The sequence below is a fragment of the Gracilinanus agilis genome, chromosome 5, assembly GCF_016433145.1.
Source record: "Gracilinanus agilis isolate LMUSP501 chromosome 5, AgileGrace, whole genome shotgun sequence".
In the NCBI taxonomy this organism is placed as follows: Eukaryota; Metazoa; Chordata; class Mammalia; order Didelphimorphia; family Didelphidae; genus Gracilinanus; species Gracilinanus agilis.
The window spans coordinates 150,493,628-150,516,938 of NC_058134.1; the positions used below are offsets into that span (position 1 = coordinate 150,493,628).

The following is a 23,311-nucleotide window of genomic DNA, read 5'->3' on the forward strand; positions in this document are numbered from 1 at the left end:
AATTCCAAGGTTGCAAATCTGGGTTACTGGAATAATGACAGTGCCAGTGACAGAAATAGGAAAATTTGGAAGAAGTAGGGTAGGTGTTGGGGGTGGCGGGAGCTAATGAGTTTGTTTTGTACATCATCAAGTTTGAGATGCCTCTAGCATATCCAGGAAGTGGCCACTAAGCATTATTCAAAAATAAAGGAAATTTGGAAGTTTCTTGAATCATTGGGATAATATCCTGTGTTGATTTGGTTATTTTAGGTGAATCAGTAAACTTTCTTTATAGTTTACCAATTTGAGTGTAGTTCTCGGAAGCCATGATATATCTATGTGTTTCTGGAAGAATAAGCATTCCTCAAAAGGGTATAAATTATTTAGTGTCTATCTGGGGACAAGAGAAAAAGATCAAAGGAGATAGTCTGAGACCAATGAATCATGTTTTTAAAAATAACATAAAAATGACGTCACTACTCATGAAACTTAGCTCTAAAATAGAAAGTTTTTCACCTAGGATCCATTTAATGGCACTAGGAGAAACTTCACAAAAAAAGTTATAATTTGAGCTGGGCCTTAGATGAGGCAAAGAATCAATGTGGTAGTGGCCAATCAAAATCTGAACAAACACAGATGCCAGGAAAGGTGAATGAGTTTGGGAAATGATAAGTAAATGTGCAGTATATGCTGGGGAATTCACAGAAGGTTCAATAAAATCTGATTATGATAGGCTAAGGAGACTGGACGGTTAGTAGGGAACTATTGCAGACTTTTCAGAAAGGGAGTAACATTATCAGAGTTGTGTTTTAGGAAGGTTATTCCATGTGTGAAGGTAGGAGTAGAGAGGGGAATCCAATTTAGACCCTGTTTCAGGAGACCAGATAAAATATAATAAAGACATTCAGTTTAAGCTGTGGTGGAGTAATGGGTATGTGGCAGGCACCAAATGAGGCTCTAGTATATAAAGACAAAAGAAGAATGGTTTTCTATGGGAAAAACAATATGTGCACAGGTAGCTCCAAATTATATAGAAAATAAATGGAGTCATTTTAAGAGAAAGAGAATATGACTAACAACCGGATGGATTAGGAAAGGTAGTATTTAAGATAATCCTTGAAGGGAAGAAGGAGTTTCAACAGAATAAGGGTAATGAAGGAAAGCTTTCCATCACAAATGGAAGCCTGTCAAAAATATTAAAGCTGAAGATAGAATGTTTTGCACAGAGAACAGCGGGTACATTAATTTGACCAAAATGTGGATACATGAGAGGGATTCACATAAAATCAATCTGGAAAAAAATAAGTAGAGCCAAGTCATAAAGGGTTTTAAATACCAAACTCCAAGTGGAGTTTATATTTTCTACTAGAGGCTGTAGGGTGCCACTGAAGCTTCTTGGTCAAAGTAGTGATGTGATCTAATCTATGCTTTAGGAATATCAGCATGGCATCTATATAGACAATAAATTTTAGACAGAAGAGAGTAGAGAATAAATAAGCTATTGCAACAGTCCAGGTAGGAGGTAATGAAGGCCTAGTGTTAAAAAGAAATGTGGAGAGAGAACTCATACACACAGTGACCTCTGTGTGAGTGTTACTAATAGATAGGCTATGACTCTCCCTACCTGACAGACTCTGCTGGACTGAGCCTGCCAACCTGTCTCCTTTCAACAGTTGCCCAGGCAGGGTACCACTGAGAAGTTGTGGGTGTTGTCACCTTCTCTAGTTCTTCAAACCTAGTTGGTTTGAATGCTGATATGGACTATTAATGTGCTGATTGGGTAACACTATGAGTCTGACTGTCTGCGTGACTATCTTCCCCTTCCTAATGGCTTTAGATATATTCACCACTCAGGAAAGGTACTTCAATCTTTGACTTGGTATCAAACAACTATATTTAATTCTGGATTAACAACGTTAGGAACAAGGGAAAGGATAGAGGCTGTGGGAATGCTATTGCTAATTATCTAAGGAAATGATCAAAGCTATAGTGGTTGCTGGATCAGGTAGAGACTGGAGATTCTTCACCCTCTCACTAACTCTGGCTTGACTTGGCCAGAGCCAAGCCAAGGAATAGGGAAGGCTATCGATGATCTTCTTGAATGACAGTGGTACAGCTCTCTCTCTCAGTTCTATTGATGGTACATATAATAGCTCTCTAAGTCTCTCAAGCAAGGAATTTAAATTGCAGATATAGGGCCTACCCTCCCTCTCTTGAACCTCCCACCACCCAAGATTGCTCCAAAATTAGCTGTCTTGTACTGTGCATGATGGGTATTTATAGGATTGGCTCCAACTGACTTTTACCCTGGCTCACAGCACCTGGGTACATTCTGAGGTCTCCAACTGATGATCTTGTCACTCAAAGTGGTATCCACCTTGTCCCAGAAATTTATTACAACATAAATGCTGTTTTGTTTTTTGAAAATTTCAACCTGCAAATTTTCTTACTGATCGTATTTGTTTGGATTCATACACTATGCTAAACTAACTTATGTATTCAATCCCTCTGTCTACAATCCCAAAATAATAAATTCTATCTATATTTATTGTCTTAAAGCTATCTATACTTTCCTATGCTATGTACAAAGGATGGGAAAAAATTTAACTGGGAAAGTGTGGGGTTTGAATACAAGTGTCGCATAAATTGAACATGAATGCATAACAAACAATAAACTGTAGAAAAATATAACAATATCTGTCTATGTAACTTGTCCTTACTTATTCTAAACAAATGCATTTCTGCAACAACTATCTTATTACTCTCTGGTACTGAACTTTAAGTAAACATTCATATATAATGTTTCTAATCCTTTTAAACTTCTAATCCCTATTCTATTATTAGGTAGTAGTGTGAGTAAGTTCTTAATCTATATTAGTATATTAATTTATTAGTAACATCTCTAGCTAACCTACACTATGCAATGTCTGTCTGACATTTCTTATGGATCATTCTATTCAAACATTCACAACTATATTACACAGTCCCTGTGCTAACTAAAATGAACTTTCCCTATCTATGCTTTCCCTATTGGTTAGTAAGCTATTCATTTATTATGGGTTAGTAGCAATATAATACATATGTACAAGGTTTTGTATGTGATGTCTTAATTAAAGAGAGTAAGTACTGTTTTACCTATCAAGGAACATAAGTTCTCTTGTTTAACATGACCACTGTACTTTGTACTCAAACTATATACATCTATTTACACTATGTACATGTGATGTGATTTAATGTGTCTGTGTGTTGGACCTATGACCTAGCATGTTCTGCTTGGTTCATACTAACCATCTTCTTTAAAATCCCTCTGTTCATCAGCTAATGTTCTGATGCATGCATTCTAATGTGGGCATGTGCTAATTTGTCTTTGTTTTGTGTCTGGATGTGTGAACCTTGTACTATTCAAACCTAAATCTTGCACAGTTGGTCTTGTTGCTGTTGTGATTCTTCTGGTGAAGTTGTCCAAGTCACATAGATGTTGCGATAGTTCAGGTCATTGTGTAGCCTTTGTGCAATGTCTCTTGTGTTGTCCTTGTGCTGGTATTGATGTCCTGATGTTCTCTGGGTTCTCATCTAGCCTTCATCTGTGCTGGATACCCATCTTGACTGATGTTGACTTGATTGAAGGGTTGCCTTGGATTAGGAAACCAGTGTGTGATTTTGTAGTATTGTGTTGTGAAAATTTTGTGTTATCACAAAAATTTTCTCTCTCTCTCTTTTTTTTTAATCCTTGTACTTTGGTGTATTGTCTCATAGGTGGAAGATTGGTAAGGGTGGGCAATGGGGGTCAAGTGACTTGCCCAGGGTCACACAGCTGGGAAGTGGCTGAGGCCAGGTTTGAACCTAGGACCTCCTGTCTCTAGGCCTGACTCTCACTCCACTGAGCTACCCAGCTGCCCCCTTTCTCTCTTTTTTATGAAAGTCTTTAGAGTTTTGTATTGTCATTGATGTTATTTGGCTTAGTATTCACTCCTCATTGTCACTGCCGAGGTCTTGTATGGATAGGTTTTCAGATTGCTGCTATTCATGTATAATTGAGGTTTCTGATTGATCTATGACAATATTTTGACTATTATGCTCCTGCTGTTGGTTTATGACTTGGCTATCTGTTTGGTGCTGTGTTTCATCTATGGTTAGGTCTTTTTGTTGAGTTTCATCTATGTCTGTGGTTAGGTCTTTCTGTTGAGGCTCTTTGTCTATGTCTGGTTCTTTCTGTTAAGGCTCTTCTTTGGAGGACTTTATGTGTGTGTAATGGTACCATGCTTCTTTGCCCTTAACTTTTGTTGCTGTGGGTGGAACTAAAATTATTTCATGAGGTCCAAACCATTTTGGTTCTAGTACTGACTTTCTGGTAAAGTTCCTGATGTGTCTCCAGGTTTGAAATCGTGCAAGCTGTAGTCTAATGGAATTCTTTGTTGGATCAAGGCTAATCGGTGTAGGTCATCTAGCCTTTCCTTCAGTAGAGTGACATACTCATATATCTTGCATTCTATACCAAGGTGTGACAGATAGTTGGTGTCTTGTGGAGCTTTTCCATGCCATGATAGTTGCCATATAGTAAATTGAATGGAGATAAACGAGTTGAACTATTTGGTTGGCTACGGATATGGAAAAGTGCCATGGGTAGAACATCTGGCCATTTGAGATGGTTCTCTGAACATAGCTTCCCTATCATAATTTTAAGAGTTTTGTTGGTCCTTTCAACGTGCAGAGATGACTGAGGTCTGTAAATAGAGCATAGATGTCTCTTGATCCTGAGCACCTGGAAGACTTGGCCAAGAATGGAATTAGCGAAGTGACTACCAGAGTCAGACGAAATTATTGCAGGTATAGAGAATCTGGGTATAATTTCTCTAAGTAGGATCTTGGCTACAAATGCAGCATTATTTTGCCTGACTGGGAATGCTTCTGGCCACTTTGTTAGTCTGTCAACTATCACTAGTATATATCTGTATCCTTGGCTTTTGGGCATTGTGACATAATTGATCTGCAAGCATTCAAAGGGAGTGTATGCTAGCTGTTTCCCTCCCAAAGCCTTGACCTTGGTGATGGCTTGATTGTATTGCATGCAGACTTTGCAATTGTCACACACTCTTTTAGCTTCTGTTGTGATGCCGATTGCAATCCAATGCTTTCTAATTACATCAATTAAATCTAGTATCCCATAATGACCCTTTCTGTGAATTACTGTGCACAAGGTATGGTGCAATAATTTCGGCAAAAATGGTTTACCTGAGATAGACATCCACCCTCCGTTCACTAGATTTGCCACAAGATGTTCTTGCCAATATTTCACTTCTTTTTGGGAGTATGCTTCTAGTATCTGGTCTCTCCCTACTAAGGATGTATAATATTTGCAAAGGTCCAAATCTAGCTCCAAACTTCGCAGTGATGTCCGCCCTTCTATTGCCTAACTGTACTGGCCCTACAAGTCTTTGATGTGCTCTGCAGTGCATCATAGAAACTTTGGATGGCAAATGGATAGCTTGCAACAATTCATTGATCAATTTCCCATAGGTTATTGCTTTCCCATTTGCTGTTATGAATCCTCTATGTTTCCAGATTTCCCCTGATGTATGGACTACCCCAAACGTGTATTTCAAGTCTGTGTATATGTTAACAGATCTGTCTCTTGCAATTTGGAGAGCCCGTGTCAAGGCTAGGATTTCTGCCCCTTGAGCAGAGATCTTTGGCTTAAGTGCTATGAACCATAGTTTCTTCTTGAGTTGTAACTGCAGCCCCTGTAAAATGTTCACTATCAACCCTGTAACTAGAATCATCACAGAACAAAGTCATGTATGCATTGATCAGGGGTGTGTCTGATAAGTCCTCTCTGGTCTGATAAGTCCTCTAAGGTGTCACTGCAACTGTGAAGGCTATCCCCTTCTAGAGGTGATTCTAGGATTAGTGTTGCTGGATTGATGTTCTTGCAAGGATGGAAGGTTAAGTTCTCATTGGTTAGTAATATCGCTTGATACTGGGAGAGATGTTGTGAGGTAAATGCTTAGAGATTTGCATTCCACAGTGTGGTTTCAATTTGGTGCAGTGAATACAATCTCAGCTCCCCTCCCAGAACTAGCTTTGAACTTTTCCTAACCATCAGAGCTGTGGTTGCGATAATCTTCAAACAGGAAACCATGCCTTGGATTACATGATCCAATGCGGAGCTGTAGAAGGCTATGGGTCTGAGGTTGTTACCAAGAGATTGCATGAGAACACCACAGGTTATTCCCTTGTCTTCATGAATGAATAGGTGGAATGGCTTGTCATAATCAGGGATGCCTAAAGCTGGAGATGATAGTATAGCAGCTTTCAGCTTTTCTATGGCATGTATGTGTTCTCTGTTGAGCTTCAGAGGTTCTGCAACATTCTTCCTGGTTAACTCTGTCAATGGTTTAGCTATGAGTGAATAACCAGGTTAGGAACAAGGAAAAGGATAGATGATATGGGAATGCTATTGCTAATTATTTAAGGAGATGATCAAAGCTATGGAACAGATAGAGACTGGAGATTCTTCACCCTCTCACTTGGCCAGAGCCAAGCCAAAGAATAGGGAAGGCTATTGATGATCTTCTTGAATGGCAGTGGTACAGCTCTCTCTCTCAATTCTATTGATCGTACATATAATAGCTCTCTAAGTCTCTTAGGCAAGGAAGTTGAATTGTAGATATAAGACCTACCCTCCCTCTCTTGAACCTCCCACCACCCAAGATAGCTCCAGAATGAGCTGTCTTGTGCTGTGCATGATGGGTATTTATAGGATTGGCTCCAACTGACTTTTTGCCCTGGCTCACAGCACCTGGGTACATTCTGAGGTCTCCAACTGATGATCTTGTCACTCAAAGTGGTATCCATCTAGTCCCAGAAATTCATTATAACACTAGTTTAGGTTGATTTCTATGTGAGTGAAAAGAGAGTTGCAAGAGATGATGTGCAGGTACAATTGGAATTAGAGAATGAGAATGAAGAGTTGAGACTGAGTCTGAGGTTGTACACCTAGGACACCAGAAAAATAGTGATACTCTACACCAAATATGGAAGTTGAAAAAAAAGATGAATTTATAGGAAACATAATGAATTCTATTTTGGACATGTTGAATTTGAGACATTGATGAAGACATTCAAGTGGATACGTCTGGCAGATGATACAGGACTAGAACCCAGGAGAAAAATGAGAACTGCTGAATCCAAGAAAGGTGTTGAGATCACTGAGAGAATGGGTAGAAGGAAAAAGAAGAGGGCATAGAAAGAATGGTGAGTATGCCCAAAAGGCAGGCTTTAAAGTCAAATTTATCAGGAATTTTCCAATTTCAGACAGATTATAATGACTGAGATATTTCATTCTGTCTTGTCCTTCACATGGAGGTGGACATCCTAAACCAGCCTGCCACAGTGGTAAGCACATTGCAACTTGGTGCCTCCTACTCTCAGAAGCTAAACCCTGCCAAATACAATTATGCCATCTGGGAAAAGAGTGATGAAAGCCACGTTCCAGAACTGACAGCTCTATTTGGAAGTAGGCATTGCATCTGCTTCTGGTTGGAACCAATCAACGGAACTTAGAGTATTTCTGGACCAAGCATAAACTAAGTAGTGACAGAGCTACTGATCCCTTTCACTTTTAGGTCCAATGTGTCCCCAAAACACAAAATTAGAGATTGCCCTGCCCAAAAACTGAGTCCCATCATCTCCCAGGAGAGACATCAAAGATCAGAATACTGATCAGTGCCTTTCATAGACTATTTCTCCGTGCTTATTGGACTGCTGATTCTAGGATACACTGACCCAAAATAATATTCTTTGCCCATGAGTAGACACCATTTCTGATGACCTTCCTTTATGTCTGCAGGAGTATGAAGGCTTCCTGATATATATTCCCATGGGGTGGAGATGGCTGTAATCTATTCACTTTACATGAACCAAAAGATAGTGTCTTCTCTGTGGAACAGCAAGGAGGCCCATGTCACTGAATAAAAGAATATGGGTCAAAGGGAAAAATATAAGAACTAGAAAGGTAGGAAGGAGCTTTCAATTCCATTTGATTGCCAAACAAATAATTTTGTATTTGATCATAAAGGTGTTTATTGAGAGGGCATCTAACCTCAAAACTACCATGGTACACCCTACCCCTCCTCCTTTATCTATGGATCTTGCCTCATATTTTGGTGGGAAAAAAATAGATTTTTCTTCTTGCCTCTTCCTCGTCTCAAATCACTTATTATTTTCTTCTCACTGTCCCCTCATTTTTCACTGCTTCTTATGAAGAAATCTTTTCCAGATTTTCCTTCTATCATCCCTACTCTCTGTTAAATCTCTCTGTCTACTAGCTGCTTTGCTGCTACCTACAAACACTCTAATGTCTCACTCTTTCCTTTTAAAACAGACAAAACTCACTTGATCAGACCGTATCTGCTAGCTATTGTCATATCGTCTCCCTTTCTCAGTTATACAAATTGAGAAAGCCATCTACCTCTCTACTTCTACTTTCTCTCTACTCATTCTCTTCTATATCATCTACAATCTGACTTCTAGTCTCCTTATTAAATAGAAATGACTCCCTCCAAAGTCATCTCTCAATATCTAATAGTGTTTTCTCAATCTTCATCCTTTTTTAATTGTCTGTAACCTTTGACACTGTTGATCACTCTCTTCTTTTGGTTTTGTTGCAACTTGTCTAATTGCTCCTTTTTCTACTTTGCTATATCTTCATCCAAATCATATGTAACTGTATGATACCCTCTGCAGACAGCCTCCCCAGGCTCTCTTCTGGACTCTCTTCCCTCTTTCTTTTTTATCTGTATAATCTCATTGGGTGTTCTTCTCAGTACCAGTAGGTTCAGTTATCACCTCTATGTAGATTATTTCCAGATATACATATCCAGCCCAAACTTGATTCCTGAGTCCCATATCACCAACTACCAACTGGATGTCTTATAGACATCTCAAATCCAGCACTCCCAAAACAGAACTCATAATCTTTCCCTTGAAACCTTTCTTCCAAACTTCCTTATTATTATTGAGGGTACTACAATCTTGCTAGTAACTTCATCGTATAAGCTCAGTATCATTCCTGGTTGCCCATTCCCGTTCACTTCACCTATCCATTCTTTAGCCAAGTCTCACGTTTCTATCTTACCATCATCTTCTTTCAGATCTCTTTCTCTCCACTCACACCTCTCTGGTGCAGATTCTCATCACCTCTTGCCCAGCCAACTGGCAATAGCTTTTTAGTGGGTCTCTTTACCTCAAGACTCTTCTCAGTCTAATTTATCCTCTGTTAGTAGCAAAGTGATTTTCTTAAAGCACAGGTCTGACCACATTACTGTATTGCCATGGTTTAGTCATTTCAATTGTGTCTGATTCAAATAGCTAGTAAGAACCTGATGCTGGATTTGATCTCAGATCTTGACTCCAGGCCTAACCCTACTAGCTACCTATTAGAAAGCCATAAGATTTAATTTCCTTAAAAGGAAACAGTTATTTAGTCCTTTCACTAATTCATACTGTTCTTAACTCAGATTAATTCAAATTAGCAATTTTCTTTGTATATGTATTTGTGTTCTTGCCAAGTTTCTCATGTTGACTAATATCACTAGCCATAATATTTGTCATAGCAAAATGTGATAAATTTAGGTTACTACTTAGGAGAGAGAGAAATTCTTTTCTAACCAAGGAGTTAAGAACCTACTGGCTCATGACTTTACATTAATTAAGTTTAACAAGACAAATGCGTAGGAAAAAAGTGAGTAGTCTTGGGAAGGTAGGAGTTCCATCTGTTCAAAAACCCAGGCTTCTTTGGAGAAAACAAAATAAGCAGGTAAAGACCCACTAAAAGGGGGCATTTAAATGGTCTTGATTAAACAATCGTCACTTATTAGAGTATGTAAAGCATTTAAATTCCCATGAGTGGTTGCCAAACATTGTACCTGGTGATAATTTTGATTGATGGAAAACAGACATTGAAAGAAGATGAAGAGGAGGTTAACAAAATGAGTCTAATCTGAATCAAAGAGCTATGTGACAGAGATATGGGATGACTGAACAATGCAACTTTGATTTACAGAGCTATTTTTGGTTTTAGTATGCTAGTTTTGCTCAGATCTCTTGTATATACAAGGCATTTTCCATGGTTTTTGTTTGTGTACTAGAGATCCAAAACTATCTGTCTTCTTTTTGGTAGCAGCTTTTGGTGAAGATCTGGCCTGATATCGGAATAGGATATGGGAATACCTTTGAATACTTCCATTCCTTGCCCTGTCCAAGTTGACCTAATTTACCTTTCAATAAATATTTGCTCAGTGAAAACCTCTTTATAAGGGGTTTGCTTATTTAATAACTATAATCTGTCTGGGAATCAGGAGTGAACCAAGTGTTAAGTCCTGGAAATATAAAGAAAGGCAAATAGATGGTCCCTGCCCTCAAGGAGTTCACTCACTTTTTAACTGGAGTTGGGAGGTAGGAGTGGGAGAACAGATAAAAACAGTCAAATTTGGTTTCCTCTGGCCTCTTTCTCTCGGAGTTGTCTGTTATATCTTTACCCTGCAAGAGTTCTCTAGACCCTAAAGGGGTCATCTTGACATTGGTTTAAGCCTCAATCATTTATAACCCCTTCTTCCCCCATTTAAGGCTCAGTGTCTCCCACCTCAGTTACTTTTAACCACATAGCATCAGGTTTTCTTTTTTCTTAGGAATTTTTGCTTCAAAGCAAAAAACAAACAAAAAAGAACCAGCAGCAAAAACTCACCTACCGACATTTACCACCCCCTTACCCTCCCGCAGCTTGGAGGCCTGGTGCCTCCTTCACCACAGAGGTTTCTGGGGAGAGGAGGAGATACCTACATAGCATTAAGCCCATCAAGTTGAAGCCCCAAATCCCTCGCTTCTCAAGGCTTACTGTGCCGGTTGCAACTTTGGCCTGAGTTCCTGAAAAAACAGTCTCTTAAATGGCAAAAACAGATAATAGATTGTCCTCAGATTATCATAGCTTGCTCACTTTACTCCTAGGAAATCCTCTTGGGCATTCATTCACATCCCATTTACTCTTAATAGTTCTAACATAGTTCTAACAAGCTTAGTCATCTGGTGTCCTGGCCCACAATGGATTTTAAGCAAGAGATCTGGTAGGCTAGCTGTAGGCAAAAACAGCAGCTAGTGATAACTGAGGTAGAAAAAAATAAAAAGTTACTGGAATAGAAAACTTCAGAAATAACAATCTGGACATATTTCATGGAACGTAATTAGCCTTGTTGAACAATTAGGATTTTTAACTGAATTTTCTCTGGTGCCCAACTTATCAAGAAATCTTTTGCAATTTTATAGCTGTCTAGGAAGACACTTGGTTAGAAGCTAACCTTAATATTTGTACTTGGTTTTATCAAGTCAGATTTTTTTAAAAAAAAAATCAACCACATAGGGTATAAAAAAATTATATAAACAAATCTTTTAGTTAACTATGTGACCTGGAAGAGGGCATCTGCTGTTGGTAAAAAGCTTGCTTGTTTTCCTTTCTTATTTTCATGATGGGATTCTCATTTTATTTGCTTGTCTCCAGACTACTTCCTGACTTGAGACATTATGTTAGGGCCAGGCTCACTTGTGGAGGAATGATCTGGATTGTTTCTGTTGCTGGTTTTGAGTATTGTGTTTATATGATCCCAAGGACAGCTCAGGTTGGAGACCTGCAAGCTTTCAGTGTGACCCACCACAGACATCTGTCTGCTTCTAGGCAAAGTCTGAGTGCTTCCTTCTTCATCTGAGCTCTGCAAGTTCCTGACCTGGGTTTGGGTTTGAGCAACAGGCCTTACCTCATTTAGTCTCAGTAAACTGCTGCTGGACTCAGTAAATATCAACCAACTGGCAAGCTCTTCTGTCTGGTTCAGAGTGACAGAATTGTAGGATTTCTTTTGGTCTGGGATTCTTTTCCTGGTTATCCCTCTACAAACTTCAGAATGGTCTAGATAGAAGATAGGAGGGAGGCTCTTCTTCCTTCTAATCTAGAGAATATTCTTCTGGGTAGAGAAAACAGAAATCATTTGATGAAACAGATCTAATATGCATTCAACATAGAACCTGATCTTTTCAAAAAATATTCTCACTCAACATCATTCAGTTGGATGGAAAGATTAGTATCATATAAATCCTTATATTCATGCTGAAATATAATTTAGGTATTATAACTAAAATCTTTTTCAATACTAACAAAGTACAGAGAGTTAAAAGTGCACTTCTAAGTTCTTTTCAAAGTTTAGAGTAAAACTATTCTTGTCTGAGTATCAGAATGTTGTTTCTCTTTATATGCTAAGGAAGCAAGTATTTTCTGTTGTTGTTGTTCTTGATTTCAACAATGAAATTCTAATAAAAGGTTTTCTATCTTTTTTTTAATTTCCTGAGTGTTACAAAAAGCACCAAAGTTGGTTTATGCACCTAGACAGGACTTATTCTGTAGTCTTGGCTTCCCCTTGGTGTACTAAGACACGAATAGACTGTAGAGCTACTTCTGTTATACTAAAAATATAACTTAATTCATTACAAATTCCTACATTATTTTCTTGCTTTTTATAGAATCTTTTCTTCTAAATTTGCTTTTTAGTTCATTAAAAGTAACTTGGAAGATTTTCTGAGTGGGAATTTTAAATCTCTCATCCTGCATTCTTAGTGTCTCAGCATTCTTGGTTTCTTCCTTCTACAGTCTTGAATTATTATAAGTAGGATAGCAAAACGCTGACTGCTGGAAAAACCTACATAATTACTTTTAAAGTAATATTTCATGTAGTCATCATCTGAACTATAGTGCATTTAAAAATTAGATTAATTTCACATTTTCCCTTGTATTCTACATCCATATGCTCATACATGACATTAGTATTTCTCTAAATTGTTTTTAAAACCCTTTTTTGCTTTTCTTTGTATCCTCAGTACTTAGCACAATGCCTGGTACATAGTAGGTGCTTAATAAATTCTTGCTGACTGACTGTCTTAAAATATCTTGTTCAAAAAGGGCACAATTGGTACTATAGTTAGGGTTATGAAGAAATTTTATTCTTTTGTGTTTATATATAGAAATTCCCTCAGAGTATTGAGCAAAGATCTTCATAGATTTTGTGTATGTTCTTTTAACCATTCTCTTCTATGTACTTTTTTGTTTGTGTATTTTCTAGTAGACTTTTCAGATCATATTATAAAAGTGAAAAGTTACTTCCAGAGTTTCCCATTTCTAGAATTGAATGGCTCCTGTGCCTCCAGACAGCTTCCATATCTCTTGTTTCCACAGAATGTTACAACCTGCTCTGCTTTTGCTTTCTGCCCATTAAGTTCTGAAACCTTAATTTCCAAATCCAGGAATTTTTGCTCGAGGCTTTCTTTATTTTCTCTCTGTCAAGGTTCCACATCCTGTAACTTTAAACATGGAGCCTTTCCCAAGGATAGAAGTGAAGGGTGGATGCCCTCAAAGAACATTAGTGACTTTGGAGAGAGCAATTTCAGTTGAATGATGAGATAGAAAGGGAGACCAGAGAGAATGAAGAAGAGAATGAGAGGAAAGCAAGCTAAGCCACCTATTTAAATTGCCTTCTCAAGGACTTTGAAGCTACAACAGGCAGGAAAAATTTAAGACAAGAACTAGTGGAAATGAATGACTCAGTAGAAAGGGTTTTTTTTGGAGGGGGTGTTGGATAAGGGGGGGGAACCATGAGCATATTGTAGGTAGTAGGGAAGCAAGTAGAGATTAAAAAATAAATGAGAGAATAAAGATGTTAGAGAGGGCATTGCATTATGTTATATTAAGAATTTTTTAAAAAGGAAAGAAAACAAGATAAAAATAGATTGATAGTACCAGCAAAAAAAAAAAAATAGGAAAGGCAGAAAAAGCCTGTTTGGTTGGTAAGATGATGAATTTATTTTAAAAATTGGCAGGTAGATTTCAGTTTCTAAATTTCTTCTTCTACTAGGTTCAACTAGTTAAATGACCTTAACCAAAGATTTTTAACTATGACTACTCTTGCTCATCTTATTAAATGCCTTAAGCACCTTTTCCTTCTTCTAGTGGTTAATATAAATTTTTTCTTTTCAAGTCAGAAACAGAAAAATAAAGGAGAAGGTAACCTCCCTAAGCATATATAAAAACTTGTGATGGTCTCTTTCCAACTGAGAAAACGTCTCCTTGGTAACCGTCTTCTAATTCAACCCCTACTCTTTTTCTTGAATGCCTAAATTATACAGAAGGGAGTTCTTTACTAAATTTTGCCAATTTACAACCTGGTTTAGATAGGGTAGGGTTTCCAATTATAATTATCTTTAAAACCATATTATCTACAGACTCCAAGCCATGGATTTGGGGCCCATCCATCATGTAATTCAACATCTAAATATAGAAAAATTAGAATCAATAGTTGAGAGAAAAGTATCCAATGCCCACTGACTTCTAGGGTGTTTCATTTCATCTAAGCCAATAAGATAGGAGTTAGGGAGGGTGATCATAAAGGGCATAAATCCTGGGAGGAAAGGCTGATTGACTGTTATTTTATAAGTAAACTCTTTACAAGAGTTGTCCCAATCTCAAGGCTACAGAAAGCTGAAAGACACTGAGGGTAGTTTCAACAAAGCTGGTTAAGAGCTTCCGGACAGAAGAATTTGTTTCAGGCAGAAAGGCTAGGAATATAGAAGACAAGTTGAGTAAATTTTTAGTATCCAGATATTAAAACTACACCCAGAGATCAAGGAAAAAATTTCTCTCACCCTGGCCCTGAGAAATAGGAGATATAAGACATAGAAAGACATAGAATGATGTCTCTTATGGAAAAACCAATTTGGGGAATTTGCAGGAGAGATGTGCTTGCCTTGGAACCTTGGTTCCTATAGTTTAAGGTTAAGGGAAGAGATTTTAGGAATGTTGAGATATGGTACAATCTTAACAATCTTTACAGAAAGAGAGAGCAAAAGAGAGTGTAAACCCTAAGGTCAGCAAAGACCAGACAAACCTATTGGAAGGTTAGTCTCTCCCCGCTCCAGTCCACCTTCACTTCACCTGTCAAAGCGATCTTCCTGAACCGCAAGCCTTACATCAGCCCCCTTCCTAATGAACTCCGGTGGCTCCCTGTTACCTTCAAGATCAAATATAAAATCTTCTCTTTGTTACTCCAAGCCCTTCATAAGCTTCCTCACAGCTTTCCAGTCTTCTTTCTCCTTATACTCCCCCATGTACTCTTCAGGCCACACTGGCCTACTTTCTGCTCTTTAAACAAGACACTCCTCTCAGTGTTTTCCTTTGCTGCCTCCCATGCCTGGAATCTTCTCCTTTCTCATCTCCCCCTCCTGGTTTGCTTGGCTTCCTTCAGGTGCCACTTAAATTCTGCCTTCTACAGGATGCCTTTCCAGATCCCTCTGCATTTTAGTACCTTCCCTCCTGACAGTGTCCTCTTTGTCCCATATGTAGCTTATCTGTTTATAGTTGTTTACATGTTGTCTCTTCCACTAGACTGTGAACTTCTTGAGTAAGAATGTTTTTCTTTCTTTGTATCCCAAGCATTTAGCACAGTTCATGGCCCATAGTAGACACTTGATACTTATTGACTGACTAAAAGAAGATTTTCCCAGACACCTTTAATATTAGTGTTTATCTCCAACTCTGTTGATGACCTCCTTTATATAGCTTATTTGTATATAGTTGCATCTTAACTTCCTAAATAGATTGTGAATTCCTTGATTTTAGGGCCAATTCATTCATTCATTCATTTTTGCCTTTGTTTCCTTATTTAACATCTTGCTTGGCTCATAGTAAGTGCTTGATAAATGTTTGTTGTTGACTTTAGTAGAGGGAAGAGATCAGTAAGGTTTTTTGGAGGATTGACTTAAGGTGAGGCTCAAAGGGTGAATGAGAGTTGAATAAGTAGAGGCAAAATAGGAATGGAAATAAGGCTGGGACTCGCCAGGCTGGGAAAGCATCATGATCATTGGTGGGTATTCTCATGGAATATGAGAAGAGAGTAGTCTAGAGTTTAAGAGTTTAATAGGAAAAATGTATTTGTTTTCTTTTGTTTGCAGAATAAACATGTATAATTTCATTAGCAATTTTAATTCCTGTTCTTCTCTGCTTACCCTGCCTCTAGAAAACCAGCTACAAAACATTAATGTAAGGGATAAGAAATCTTTGGGCATGCCCAACTCTTTCTTTTAGAAAAAAAAAGGTTAAATTCTATTTAACTTTTAATTTAATTGAGTTTTATTAAAATATATACACTTGTCAAAACACAAAGTTTAAGGTTTTTCTCTAATGGTTTCTTTCTTTACATTCGTCATTTCAGTCAGACTTGTGGTTAATTGTGTTGGCAAAGACATATTCCATTAATTATTAACAGCTCTATTCTGCAGGTTCTTATTGAAATCATTATATACCTGGAGGACATGACATTGGACACATTTTGTGAATTGAAAAATAAATTATACATTCATTTCTAACATTTTGAAAGGATTATTTGAGCTCTTGAATTTTCACCTAAACTCTCAAATGGGTAAAAAAAAATTACAATGCCAAAGGTTGTTAAAATAATTATTATGGGAGGTTGTAGAACTCCTTCCTACGGAACTTTATAAATAAACCAGCCCATTTGTTTTAAGGTTTGGACCTGCCTAAAACCAAGGGGATAGACTAAATTATCTCTTGAAATTTGTTATAGTTCTTTAATTCCCTGACTACTAATTAACTGTGCCCCTATTGCCAGTAGTATCACAGCTAAAGAAAACATCTAGGTGATATAGTCTCTTTCTCTAAATTCAGACACACCACATACTTAAACCATGGATGGGTTAGGTTTATTCTAACCAGGTAGCTTTTACTTCTCTCAGCTTAATGCTAGCAATCTAAGGACAACCTCAACATCCCAATAAAGTTGGTCATTTAGATTTCAGAATACTTTCCCATAGAATCAGTGCCATGAAAATGATTATGGATTTTGAGAACTAGTCTAAGAAAATTCTTTTAAACCTAAAACATACCTGAAGTATGATACTTCACAACCCAATCTTAAATGCCATATGTAGCCTCTTATGGGAATAGATGTCCATAGTTCCAACTTGGAATGCCAAAAATATATCCTGTAATCCAGTAGTAGTAAAGGGTCTTGAAGGGGATTGAATTGAATAATATATATGGGGATTCTGGGGCTTAAAGCAAAATGACCTTTGGGGAGCTGAAGAGTTAAGCAGCAGATAGAATACTTTAGGTCAAACAGCTGAGGAGTAACACCATCTGCTCCCTATAAACCCTAGAGACTTTTTCTAGTTCAACCATTTACTATGTGATCTGTAGCAATCTTTCTTGCCTGGGCCTCAGTTTCCAAATCTATAAAATGTAGTACATGATGTAACCTCTCTAAAATTCCTTCCAGCTGTGTGATATTCTTAGGCCTGAGTTGGCCCACAATTACCTCCTTTCTTTTCTTCTGGGGGGCCCAGGAATTGGTCTGAGATCCTTTTCAGTAGCTAAATTGGAAGTTTCACTCCTATAATTCACCTCAAACCACACTCCCCCTTTTTCTCTTTTTTTCACTTGAACTTGTAAGGAAAGTTGAATGTGGATGGAAATGACATTTAGTGTATAGATAGGACTTTAGTAAGATTAATGTATTTGTCAGAGGAAAACCATAATCATGCTTATGTATTTCACCTCAACTGCTAGGCCCCAGGATGAAGAGAAGAGGATGAAGTGGGAAGGAGAAGAGACAAGGAGATGTCTGAAGGGAACTTGAGAGAGGGATGGGAATGTGTGTCAAGTTTTAGGGATTCAGTTCAGCAAAAATTTATTCAAGCCTTCTATGTGCAACCCAGGCACTTCTATATATGAACCCATGGGAATACGAAAGGCAAAAAATAAGGAAAATTAGAGGGTCAGTGGTTTTAGAGAGGAAAATAATCAGTTCCATTTTGGATATATTGATTTTGAGATTCTAATAAAATATCCATTTGGAGCTGCCTAACAGTACTTAGTGGCAGCTAGATGGTACAGTGGAGAGAGTGCTGGGCATGAAGTCAGAAAAACTCATTTTCCTAAGTTCAAATCTAGCTTCAGATACTAGTTGTGTGACCCTGGGCAAGTCACTTAACCCAGCTTGCCTCAGTTTCTCATCTATAAAATAAACTATAAAATAGAGAAGGAAATAACAAACCACTCCAGTATCTTTGCAAAGAAAACTCCAAATGACATCATGAAGAGTTGGACACATCTGAAACAATTGAACAAAAACAATAGCCCTTGGCAATTTCTGAATTGTCACTTCCTTTGTGGGAGGTGTCAGAGGGAGAATAAAAGAGTGTATGTGTAGGGGGGGGAGAAATTGGTGCCTTTTTTCCCTAACCTAGGTGGAGAGCATAACTCCCTGCCTAGCTGCTGGAGATCTAACTTTTCCCTGGCTTTCCTAAACTTTCCCTTCCTAACCCTAAATAAACCTACCTAACTTTCCAGCCTGATTTAATCTGCTTCCTAGCCTACCTACAAAAACCCTAGTCAATTTCCCTACCGCTAGGTGGGGGGGACCCTGGCTACCTTCCTTCCCTTCCTTTCCCTATCTCATTTCTGGCGACCCAGATGGGACTTAAATATGCCTGCCTTCCTACCTGCCTACTTGCCTACCAGTAAGCTTTAAACTCCCTGCCCCAACCCCAGCTCAGCGAGGGTCCCTTTCCCCTACCAGGCAGCTTTCAACCCACTAGGGGTAGCTCCTAACCCTTGCCAGGCTTCTCTGCCTCAGCAGGCAGTCCTGGTCCTCCCTCCTAGCCCTAAACCAGCCCAGGAGCCTTAGCTTACAAACTAACCCTCCTCACCCTTGCCAGGCTAAAATCCAGCAGAGGGTCTGGAGAAACCCCAGTCCCTGTCTCTTACACTCACCCCAGCCTGCTTCCTAACTGCCTGGCTCTAATCTCTCCATCTGGGGGAAATTTGCCTTTAAAAAAGGCAAACTCAAGCCCAAAACCCAACTTACCTTTGCAGCAAGATCCTCCATTTTGGTTTCTGGCAGGCAATAGGAGTTAAGTGACTTGCCCAGGGTCACACAGCTAGGAAGTATCTGAGACAAGATTTGAAACCAGGACCTCCTGTCTCTGGGTCTGACTCTCAATCCACTGAGCCACCTAGCTGCCCCCCAATTTTTAAATTTTTTTAAAATTTCTTAAATTATATTCTGAAAAAAATGTGTTCATATTATTCCCATATTATAACATATAATCAAGAATTTGTTCATATTTGTTCACATTATCCCTACAGTTATACAATCAAGAATTAGTGATAACAAAATGAGATGGAAATTATGTCAGGTATTTTAAAGTGTTTGTACATTTTTATTTCTAATAATCTAGTCAGTAATTTTCACTCCTCCTTTCTCCATTCATACAAGCATTTATTAATCATTTTCTGTGTACAGAGTTCTCTGTGCAAGAGGCCAAAACACATAAAAGTATTTTAAATAGATGCATCCATGCCTTCATCAGCCTTATAGCATAAGGGAACAACATAAACACAAAAGTAAATGTTTGGCAGGTTTTGTTTTGCCAAAACAAAAGACTAGAGGAAAAATCATTATAAAGAGAATCAGGAAAGGGCCCAATTTTTTTCACTGCATACAAAGAGAAAATAGTCTATCCTTTTAAAAAGCTTACTCTGTGTCAATTGCAATTAATCTTGTTCCTAATTGGTTTATATGCAAATAGGCACTCTGGAACAAAATTTCAATTGTATCTTATTTTTCCTGAGCAGTTTGCATTTACATTTTAAATAATAAATATTAATATATATTAAATCAAAATATGATCAATTTTTAAATGTTTTCCGGACTTTGATGTTGTTTTTTTTGTTTGTTTTTTTTGCCCTTGGTTTCTCTGTCCCTTTTAGATTTAATACAGTCAAGCATTTAATCCTCTTCCCTAAAACTCATGCATTTAGAAGTGGATTAGAGGTCAGAGTTACAAGTTCTTCCTGCCCACATACCTGCTCACCCACACATGGCATGACCTTGCACAAGCTAATGACCTACTTGGAGTTTTCATCCAAGAAATGTAATCCTAACTTTTAGTGGTGTAATGAGAGCTTTGAAATCTATTTCACAGAATCACAGAATTTTGCCATTGAAAGGGACCTCACTGGCCATCTGGTCCAATTCATACCTGAAAATAATCCTTCCTAAAACATATCCTCTTTGTCAGCCAGCCTCCCATGGAAGAGCTTCAGTGGTTTGCTATCACTAAAGGACTTCCATTCCACTTTTGGATAACTCTAATTGTTAAGCAATTGTCCTGACATTGTCTAAATTGTCTCTCTACAAAGAATTCTGTTTTTTGTTTCAAGTTCTGCCCTCCAGGGTCAAACAATACAATTGATTAGAATGCAATATAAGTACCTACTATGTGCTAGGCACCCTGCTAAACACTAGGGAGTCAGCATCTACAAATAGATATATTAAAGAGAGATGCAAGTTAATTTTATGAGTGTGGAAGAGTTCTAGAAACTGAGGAGCCCAGGAAAGACCTCATGTACAAGGTGGTGCTTGAGCCATGTCTTAAAGGAAGGCCAGGATTCCAGAGGTAGAGGTGAGGAAGGAGTGTATTCTCGACATTGGGCACACAGTGCAAGCAAATGCTAGTGAGTCTTAGAACCCTTCTAAAATCAGGCCCTTCTCCATCTTTCTAACTCTATTAGACATAACTCCCTTCCATGTGCGCTAGGGGCCACCTGAACCACTAAAATTCATGTAAAAGGTGAAAAACTTGAGAAAAGATAGTTTGGAATAGGGAGATACTTGAGGTGCAGAAACCAATGAGTAGATTTTTGACATAATTTACAAGGGAGATGATGGAAGGCTACTTGCATGTCTGGAGGGAAGGGGACAGGTGTCAGAGATGTCATGGAGTTAGAAGTAAGAGCTTTCAGATGGTTCAATATAAGAATGAGAGAGAATGAGTAATTAATGATCTACTAGTTATCTGGGGGTTTGGGTTTTTTTTTTAATTGTAGTGGATTCAGTCCACACAATTGTGTGACTTCCTCCACCTCTCTTCAGCAGCATGTGTAGAGGAGAGAGTACGAATTGTGACAGTCATTCAGGGTTGGAGTTTAGGGAGGGCCAAGTGGCCATAGGACAAGAGCCAAGAACATGGGACAGATACTGCAATACCAGAAGACAGTTATGTCATTCCCTCCCTCTAGCCCTCCAATGTTCTTTTCTTTAGGCTTTTTCAATGGATTTGAAGCCTTTTACTATTTTGGTTGCCTTCCTCTGAGCTTTCCTTAGCCCAGACATGCCAAACTCTTATCCACTAGCAACATTTAGCCCAGATTAAAATGTAACTGAAAAATGTTTAACTAAATCAATAAAAATACAATATATCATAGATAATGTTAATTTGTGGTTTTCTAAGGCATTTTCTAAAACAGCATCTCTGTTTGAGTTGGACAACACTAACCCATCTATGTCTTTAGACTCTCATACATATTTGTTACAAGGGTTTTGCTTTTTTTTCCCTCTGGTAGGAAGGATTTAGGGGAGGAAAGAGAAAAAAATAAATGCTATGCGTGTTAAAAGTTTAAAAAACAGTTGCCTAGAATTGAATGCAACATTACAGCATTTCATTTGCAGTTCATAAAAAACTTAACATCTAAACATTTGTAAAATTACTTATTCATTTCTAAGTTTGTAATTCATACTACAAATATTAGAGACATTTCTAGCGACATGTACTTTCTTAAAATAATAGCCAACACATTGTGGAACTGTTGGTCACTGGTCTACCTCCTATCGGGGGAACATCAGTGGCGTGTCACACCCTCTAGTGGAGACTTCACCAAGAATTTCTTCATATTTCTACATTTCCAGAGCCATCTCTACTAATGTATGCCTATGTTTTCTCCTCCTTTGGAGATGTAACTCTTAGATTGTTACATAATTAACATGTATATTGAATTCATGGTATCAGAGTGTTCCAGGGTTAAGTGTTTTCCAAATTGTTTTCACTGTTTTTATATGTATTCATTTATTGCAGCTTTCTACGCAAGGAGAAGCAAGTCAGGTGATTGGCCCTCTTACAGATGGTCAGAGAAGGAATGTAGCAGTAGTTAATTCATTGTATAAGTTACACCAATCAGTTATGAAGGTAAGTCTTACTTATTGCCTTTCATTTTTATTAAGCTTTTCTGATTTTGCCCCAGGTTTTTCCTTTTCCCAGATTAAGAGACTATATTAAATCTTAGAGTTTTTTATATTAGCATATCAGAAAATACTCTCATTGTAAACAAACAGAAAATAATCTTTAATAGGTTGGCCTTTCATCATAGGCATCGTCTCCTAGCTATATAATTTTCTTGGTACTTATTCATTTTAACAAAAACAAAAAGATTTTAGACCCTCATGCATGGGTGTGGATTTAATTGGTTTTATTACATAAGTGATTAAAAAATGAATCAAATGTGCTTCATGTTGTTCTACAGTGGGATGTGTTGGCTATATAAGCAAAAGAACTATGTTCAATTTCTATCTCTGTCATTCACCCACCTCCGTGATCATAGGAAAGTCATTTAATCTCTGAGCCTCAGCTTGTTCAACAGAGCTGGCCTAGAAGACCTTACATGTAGGTCTTCTTCCTGCAGCAGATCATAAATCTATGATCCTGTGAAGATTTGGCTTTCATCTAAGAGAGACTAATTTAACACCAATCTGTAGTAAGATGAGGGGATGCTTGAGCCCTTCAGCAGAATAAAGCAATTTCTTTAAATCACTGAAAATTCTCACTTCTTTCCAGCTTTAAGCAGAATCATTTCAAGTTTAAAAATATGTAGAATGTTCTTTTCACTTTCCTTGGATGACATGATTGAATTTTTTCTATTAATAATAACTCAGAGTAAATTATTGATTGATCTTTAACCTTCACGTATGTTATCCAAGATATTTTGAATACTAATTCCTAGGAAAGAAGCATATTCTGGGGCTGAAAGTAAAAACGTAAGGCCTCATAATACTATTGATGATAACAATGTGAACATGCTTTATTTAACTAAACCTTGGACATCATGTTCTTTAGGGAAAAAAACATTTGGGAAGCCTGAAAAAATTAGAAGTTAAGTTATAGTCTCATTTTTTTTACCTAGATTGTAGTATTACTTTTGACCTTATTTAAGAGATTCTTTATAATTTTTAAGTTTCTGAACAATTCCTTTTTTGTAAAGCTTTGTAAAATGATTTATTTCCTAAACAAATTATAGCTACCAAAATAAAAATAAAAACAAAAACCTAAGGTTGTATTTTTCCATACCATCTTATTGTTATTATTCTAGAGCATCAGAAGCAATGGAAGATTC

General features: G+C 37.7%; 1 protein-coding gene across 1 annotated transcript in view; it reads left to right on the top strand.

Moving 5' to 3' along the window:
* The window catches only part of COG5 (component of oligomeric golgi complex 5), a 441,240-nt gene that overhangs the window by 360,831 nt on the left and 57,098 nt on the right, over positions 1–23,311 (top strand). The window contains exon 16 of the mRNA XM_044679046.1: positions 22,000–22,110. Within this exon, the coding sequence (XP_044534981.1) occupies positions 22,000–22,110 (111 nt within the window). The remainder of the gene's footprint in view (positions 1–21,999; positions 22,111–23,311) is intronic.